This window comes from Oncorhynchus gorbuscha, linkage group LG13 (assembly GCF_021184085.1).
Source record: "Oncorhynchus gorbuscha isolate QuinsamMale2020 ecotype Even-year linkage group LG13, OgorEven_v1.0, whole genome shotgun sequence".
NCBI classification, from domain to species: Eukaryota; Metazoa; Chordata; class Actinopteri; order Salmoniformes; family Salmonidae; genus Oncorhynchus; species Oncorhynchus gorbuscha.
The window spans coordinates 5,702,188-5,710,692 of NC_060185.1; the positions used below are offsets into that span (position 1 = coordinate 5,702,188).

At 43.5% G+C, this 8,505-nt stretch overlaps 1 protein-coding gene across 1 annotated transcript in view; it reads right to left on the reverse strand.

The window, feature by feature from the left end:
• Positions 1–8,505, reverse strand: part of LOC123993825 (microtubule-associated tumor suppressor candidate 2-like) — a 134,405-nt gene that overhangs the window by 122,137 nt on the left and 3,763 nt on the right. Inside the window, exons 2-5 of the mRNA XM_046296294.1 lie at positions 2,964–3,063; positions 2,552–2,656; positions 2,026–2,379; positions 1,801–1,943 (exon numbers count right to left, since the gene is read on the reverse strand). Coding sequence (XP_046152250.1) covers positions 1,801–1,943; positions 2,026–2,379; positions 2,552–2,656; positions 2,964–3,063 — 702 coding nt within the window. The remainder of the gene's footprint in view (positions 1–1,800; positions 1,944–2,025; positions 2,380–2,551; positions 2,657–2,963; positions 3,064–8,505) is intronic.

Consider the following 8,505-nt stretch of genomic DNA (forward strand, 5'->3'; position numbering starts at 1 on the left):
AAGTAAGATAAGGTGTTGTATCTTCGTGAAATGGGTTTCCTTGGCCATGCCGCCGCAGGTACACTTAAGATCACCCTGCCCAATGCCAAGAGTGGCTTCACCAACTGGCAGTCCGACAGACAAATCTGGGTTTGGCAGATGCCAGGAGAACGCTACCTGCCCCAATGCATAGTGCCAACTGTAAAGTTTGGTGGAGAAGGAATAATGGTCTGGGGCTGTTTTTCATGATTGGGGCTAAGCCCCTTAGTACCAGTAAAGGGAAATCTTAACACGACAGCATACAATAACATTCTAGACGATTCTATGCTCCAACTTTGTAGCAACAGTTTGGAGAAGGCCCTTTCCTGTTTCAGCATGACAATGCCCCCATGCACAAAGCGAGGTTTGTCAAGATCGGTGTGGAATAACTTAACTGTCCTGCACAGAACCCTGACCCTGATATATGTATTAGATAGATATATATTAGATAGATATGTATTAGATAGATATGTATTAGATAGATATATGTATTAGAAAGATATATGTATTGGAAAGATATATGTATTAGATAGATATGTATTAGATAGATATGTATTAGATAGATATGTATTAGATAGATATATGTATTAGAAAGATATATGTATTGGAAAGATATATGTATTAGATAGATATGTATTAGATAGATATGTATTAGAAAGATATATATTAGATAGATATGTATTAGAAAGATATATATTAGAAAGATATATATTAGATAGATATGTATTAGATAGATATGTATTAGAAAGATATATATTAGAAAGATATATATTAGATAGATATGTATTAGATAGATATGTATTAGATAGATATATGTATTAGAAAGATATATGTATTGGAAAGATATATGTATTAGATAGATATGTATTAGATAGATATGTATTAGAAAGATATATATTAGATAGATATGTATTAGAAAGATATATATTAGATAGATATGTATTAGAAAGATATATGTATTAGAAAGATATATATTAGATAGATATGTATTAGAAAGATATATGTATTAGAAAGATATATATTAGATAGATATGTATTAGATAGATATGTATTAGATAGATATGTATTAGATAGATATGTATTAGAAAGATATATGTATTAGATAGATATGTATTAGATAGATATGTATTAGATAGATATGTATTAGATAGATATATATTAGATAGATATGTATTAGATAGATATGTATTAGATAGATATATGTATTAGATAGATATATGTATTAGAAAGATATATGTATTAGATAGATATATATTAGATAGATATGTATTAGATAGATATATATTAGATAGATATGTATTAGATAGATATGTATTAGATAGATATATGTATTAGATAGATATGTATTAGATAGATATGTATTAGAAAGATATATGTATTAGATAGATATATGTATTAGATAGATATGTATTAGAAAGATATATGTATTAGATAGATATATATTAGATAGATATGTATTAGATAGATATGTATTAGATAGATATATATTAGATAGATATGTATTAGATAGATATGTATTAGATAGATATGTATTAGATAGATATATGCATTTCTATTGCAGACATACAATATTAGTTTTCATATGATATTTGATGTGATAAATGTACTGTTTCATATAAACTATGGAACATACTTAAAACGCACTGATGTAGTCAACTCACGAAACCTCGAGTCTGAGTCGAGTCCCAAGTCCCTAGCGTTTAAGTCGAGTCAGAGTCCTGGGACTCAACCACTACAACACCGCAAGGATAGAATGCAAGTATCTATATAGGGGCTTATTACCTGTCGTTGTTGAGCCAGTTTAAAGTGGAGCCCAGGTCCAGCTCCATGCTGGCTGAGAGGGGTTCTCTGGGCCAGGGACTTGGGCTGCAAGTGAGGAGGCCCAGACATGGGCCGTTGCTGCTGGGGGTTCTGGTAGTTATGAACTGGGTGGTTCGTGTTCAAGTTCTGGGCTGAGGTGGACTGGCTGTTGTTGTTGTTGATGGGCTGTAGTCTTACTCAGTGGACCTGCCATAGTGGAGGGTTGCTGGGATGCTTTGGGGCTGAAGTGGAGCATTGGTTTGTTGCTGAGCACCTTCATATCCAGGTGGCTGGAGGTGTTGTGTCCGTTGGGCTTGAACAGACAGTTGTTTATGCCTTTACCTGACTGTCCTATGGAGGTCTTGGGGTATCCTCTCAGCCCATTGAGGCCGGGTTGGGAGAGCTTGTCCTGGGGGAAGGAGCTGGAGGAGTGGCTGCGTGTTCCAACTGGTCCCTGGTCCTCCTCCCCTCCAGCCTGAGCCTGGTGGCTGCTGGTGGTGATAGGGCTTGAGGGTTGGGCTGCTGCTGGTTCTGGTTGGCTGCCATCTGCTTTAGCTCTTGCTGGGACACCCTCAGGCCAGCCAGGGAGACCCTGCAAGGATCACAGCCTGAAAGGGCCCCTGGCCTTGGCTCTTCTGGTTGGTGATGGGGGAGGAGCTGGACATGGTGAAGGAAGGACCAGTTGATGCCGAGAGCGGAGCTGTGAGGGAGCCACCATGGCCATGTGTCTGACCGTAGTCTGGAGAAGAGTACTCTGTCTTGATGGGCTTCTCCAGGTGGGAGCAGAGGGTAGCCGCACTGCCGAACGCATCGTCCTGCTTCAGCATCTTCTCAAACTCTGGTCGTGCAGGAGACGGACGGTCTTGTCAGCTCGTGAACAGATCCTGAAGCTCCGGGTCGATCTGGCTGCTGAACACCATCATCTCAGTAGACCCCTGGGCCAGCAGGAAGTAACATGGTCTATAGGTTCCTTCTTCATTTCCTTCAGGGTCATGTTGATGAGGTCAAGTTCATGACCCCATGGGGCATCATGTAGCTGCTGTTGTTGTTTTTCCTGTTTAGGGTCGATGCGTGCTTCCCATGGACTGTGAGTTGAAGGAACAGGGCCCACCCAAACCACCGCTTTGCCCCCTCCAGACGGACACGTTTGAAGTCCAGCCCCGACGGCCCACAGGACAGGCCATTCTGTTGGGAGGAGTAGCCAGGAGTATGGCCCTCGATCTTCCTCCTCAGAGACCCTTGGAGCTGTGGAGAAAAAAAGAAAACTCTATTGAAAAAACTGCTCACAGTCACATTATCTTCATTTCAGAATACAATAGTAATTTCAAGCAGTGGCATGTCTCATTTCAAGTAGTGGCATGTCATTTCAAGTAGTGGCATGTCTCATTTCAAGTGGTGGCATGTCTAATTTCAGAGTGGTGGCATGTCTCATTTCAAGTAGTGGCATGTCTCATTTCAAGTGGTGGCATGTCCTCATTACAAGTAGTGGCATGTCTCATTTCAAGTGGTGGCATGTCTCATTACAAGTGGTGGCATGTCTCATTACAAGGAATGGTGGCATGTCATTTCAAGTAGTGGCATGTCTCATTTCAAGTGGTGGCATGTCTCATTTCAAGTAGTGGCATGTCTCATTTCAAGTAGTGGCATGTCTCATTTCAAGTAGTGGCATGTCTCATTTCAAGTAGTGGCATGTCTCATTTCAAGTGGTGGCATGTTCTCATCGTTACAATGTGTATTTTCATATTTCTGTCTGAAGAAAAGGTACAAATACCCACTTCAATGCTATTACCTTACTAATAGAATAACAATCTAACCAACAGATATATATCATCAGCATGACATCAATGTAACCAGATCTTTATGTAGCCAAGACAGCTGAAAACCTTGATGCATGGAAGGCAGACTTTCTTGGCAAAAGGTCTTTGTCAAGGCTCTCAGATTAAAGCCGACTAAAAGCGCTGGTCCAATTCAAGTGTTGTCTGAAGACAATCTAACAATTAAGATTCAATACCTCTATATACATTACAAATAAATCATGTTCTTTGATGTCTTAAACCAATTAAAATGGTTATAATAAAAATGTAGTCCGAGCACAAAGGGTCTCTATGTAAATTAATGAAATTTGACAATCTGCTTCGAGGCCTTTAAACCTTGTTAATTTGACCAGCCAGCCAGCATGTTAGCAGATACTTGACCAGCCAGCATATTAACAGAGACTTGACCAGCCAGCATATTAACAGAGACTTGACCAGCCAGCATATACACAGAGACTTGACCAGCCAGCCAGCATGTTAAGAGATTCTGAATTAACAGTATATTAACAGAGACTTGACCAGCCAGAGCAGCACAGAGACTACACCACCCAGCATATTAACAGAGACTTGACCAGCCAGCCAGCATATTAACAGAGACTCCACCAGCCAGCATATTACGAGAGACTTGACCAGCCAGCATATTAACAGAGACTTGACCAGCCAGCCAGCATGTTAACAGAGACTTGACCAGCCAGCATATTAACAGAGACTTGACCAGCCAGCATATTAACAGAGACTTGACCAGCCAGCCAGCATGTTAACAGAGACTTGACCAGCCAGCATATTAACAGAGACTTGACCAGCCAGCATATTAACAGAGACTTGACCATCCAGCATATTAACAGAGACTTGACCAGCCAGCCAGCATGTTAACAGAGACTTGACCAGCCAGCATGTTAACAGAGACTTGACCAGCCAGCATGTTAACAGAGACTTGACCATCCAGCATGTTAACAGAGACTTGACCAGCCAGCATGTTAACAGAGACTTGACCAGCCAGCATGTTAACAGAGACTTGACCAGCCAGCCAGCATATTAACAGAGACTTGACCAGCCAGCATGTTAACAGAGACTTGACCAGCCAGCCAGCATGTTAACAGAGACTTGACCAGCCAGCATGTTAACAGAGACTTGACCAGCCAGCCAGCATGTTAACAGAGACTTGACCAGCCAGCATATTAACAGAGACTTGACCAGCCAGCATGTTAACAGAGACTTGACCAGTCAGCATATTAACAGAGACTTGACCAGCCAGCCAGCATGTTAACAGAGACTTGACCAGCCAGCCAGCATGTTAACAGAGACTTGACCAGCCAGCCAGCATGTTAACAGAGACTTGACCAGCCAGCATATTAACAGAGACTTGACCAGCCAGCATATTAACAGAGACTTGACCAGCCAGCATGTTAACAGAGACTTGACCATCCAGCATATTAACAGAGACTTGACCATCCAGCATATTAACAGAGACTTGACCAGCCAGCATATTAACAGAGACTTGACCAGCCAGCATATTAACAGAGACTTGACCAGCCAGCATATTAACAGAGACTTGACCAGCCAGCCAGCATGTTAACAGAGACTTGACCAGCCAGCATATTAACAGAGACTTGACCAGCCAGCATATTAACAGAGACTTGACCAGCCAGCATGTTAACAGAGACTTGACCAGCCAGCATGTTAACAGAGACTTGACCATCCAGCATATTAACAGAGACTTGACCAGCCAGCCAGCATGTTAACAGAGACTTGACCAGCCAGCATGTTAACAGAGACTTGACCAGCCAGCATGTTAACAGAGACTTGACCAGCCAGCATGTTAACAGAGACTTGACCAGCCAGCATATTAACAGAGACTTGACCAGCCAGCCAGCATATTAACAGAGACTTGACCAGCCAGCATGTTAACAGAGACTTGACCAGCCAGCCAGCATGTTAACAGAGACTTGACCAGCCAGCATGTTAACAGAGACTTGACCAGCCAGCCAGCATGTTAACAGAGACTTGACCAGCCAGCATATTAACAGAGACTTGACCAGCCAGCATGTTAACAGAGACTTGACCAGCCAGCATATTAACAGAGACTTGACCAGCCAGCCAGCATGTTAACAGAGACTTGACCAGCCAGCCAGCATGTTAACAGAGACTTGACCAGCCAGCCAGCATGTTAACAGAGACTTGACCAGCCAGCATATTAACAGAGACTTGACCAGCCAGCATATTAACAGAGACTTGACCAGCCAGCATGTTAACAGAGACTTGACCAGCCAGCATATTAACAGAGACTTGACCATCCAGCATATTAACAGAGACTTGACCAGCCAGTATGTTAACAGAGACTTGGACCTGCCAGCATGTTAACAGAGACTTGACCAGCCAGCCAGCATGTTAACAGAGACTTGACCAGCCAGCATATTAACAGAGACTTGACCAGCCAGCATATTAACAGAGACTTGACCAGCCAGCATGTTAACAGAGACTTGACCAGCCAGCATGTTAACAGAGACTTGACCATCCAGCATATTAACAGAGACTTGACCAGCCAGCATATTAACAGAGACTTGACCAGCCAGCATATTAACAGAGACTTGACCATCCAGCATATTAACAGAGACTTGACCAGCCAGCATGTTAACAGAGACTTGACCATCCAGCATATTAACAGAGACTTGACCAGCCAGCATATTAACAGAGACTTGACCAGCCAGCATGTTAACAGAGACTTGACCTGCCAGCATGTTAACAGAGACTTGACCAGCCAGCCAGCATGTTAACAGAGACTTGACCAGCCAGCATATTAACAGAGACTTGACCAGCCAGCATGTTAACAGAGACTTGACCAGCCAGCATATTAACAGAGACTTGACCAGCCAGCATATTAACAGAGACTTGACCAGCCAGCCAGCATGTTAACAGAGACTTGACCAGCCAGCATGTTAACAGAGACTTGACCAGCCAGCCAGCATGTTAACAGAGACTTGACCAGCCAGCATATTAACAGAGACTTGACCAGCCAGCATGTTAACAGAGACTTGACCAGCCAGCATATTAACAGAGACTTGACCAGCCAGCATATTAACAGAGACTTGACCAGCCAGCATGTTAACAGAGACTTGACCAGTCAGCATATTAACAGAGACTTGACCAGCCAGCCAGCATGTTAACAGAGACTTGACCAGCCAGCCAGCATGTTAACAGAGACTTGACCAGCCAGCCAGCATGTTAACAGAGACTTGACCAGCCAGCATATTAACAGAGACTTGACCAGCCAGCATATTAACAGAGACTTGACCAGCCAGCATGTTAACAGAGACTTGACCAGCCAGCATATTAACAGAGACTTGACCAGCCAGCATATTAACAGAGACTTGACCAGCCAGCATATTAACAGAGACTTGACCAGCCAGCATATTAACAGAGACTTGACCAGCCAGCATATTAACAGAGACTTGACCAGCCAGCCAGCATGTTAACAGAGACTTGACCAGCCAGCATATTAACAGAGACTTGACCAGCCAGCATGTTAACAGAGACTTGACCAGCCAGCATGTTAACAGAGACTTGACCAGCCAGCATGTTAACAGAGACTTGACCATCCAGCATATTAACAGAGACTTGAACCAGCCAGCATGTTAACAGAGACTTGACCAGCCAGCATGTTAACAGAGACTTGACCAGCCAGCATGTTAACAGAGACTTGACCAGCCAGCATATTAACAGAGACTTGACCAGCCAGCATGTTAACAGAGACTTGACCAGCCAGCCAGCATATTAACAGAGACTTGACCAGCCAGCATGTTAACAGAGACTTGACCAGCCAGCCAGCATGTTAACAGAGACTTGACCAGCCAGCATGTTAACAGAGACTTGACCAGCCAGCCAGCATGTTAACAGAGACTTGACCAGCCAGCATATTAACAGAGACTTGACCAGCCAGCATGTTAACAGAGACTTGACCAGCCAGCATATTAACAGAGACTTGACCAGCCAGCCAGCATGTTAACAGAGACTTGACCAGCCAGCCAGCATGTTAACAGAGACTTGACCAGCCAGCCAGCATGTTAACAGAGACTTGACCAGCCAGCATATTAACAGAGACTTGACCAGCCAGCATATTAACAGAGACTTGACCAGCCAGCATGTTAACAGAGACTTGACCAGCCAGCATATTAACAGAGACTTGACCAGCCAGCATATTAACAGAGACTTGACCAGCCAGTATGTTAACAGAGACTTGACCTGCCAGCATGTTAACAGAGACTTGACCAGCCAGCCAGCATGTTAACAGAGACTTGACCAGCCAGCATATTAACAGAGACTTGACCAGCCAGCATATTAACAGAGACTTGACCAGCCAGCATATTAACAGAGACTTGACCAGCCAGCATGTTAACAGAGACTTGACCAGCCAGCATATTAACAGAGACTTGACCAGCCAGCATATTAACAGAGACTTGACCCAGCCAGCATATTAACAGAGACTTGACCATCCAGCATATTAACAGAGACTTGACCAGCCAGCATGTTAACAGAGACTTGACCAGCCAGCATGTTAACAGAGACTTGACCAGCCAGCATATTAACAGAGACTTGACCAGCCAGCATGTTAACAGAGACTTGACCAGCCAGCATGTTAACAGAGACTTGACCAGCCAGCCAGCATGTTAACAGAGACTTGACCAGCCAGCATGTTAACAGAGACTTGACCAGCCAGCATGTTAACAGAGACTTGACCAGCCAGCATATTAACAGAGACTTGACCAGCCAGCATATTAACAGAGACTTGACCAGCCAGCCATATTAACAGAGACTTGACCAGCCAGCATATTAACAGAGACTTGACCAGCCAGCATATTAACAGAGACTTGACCAG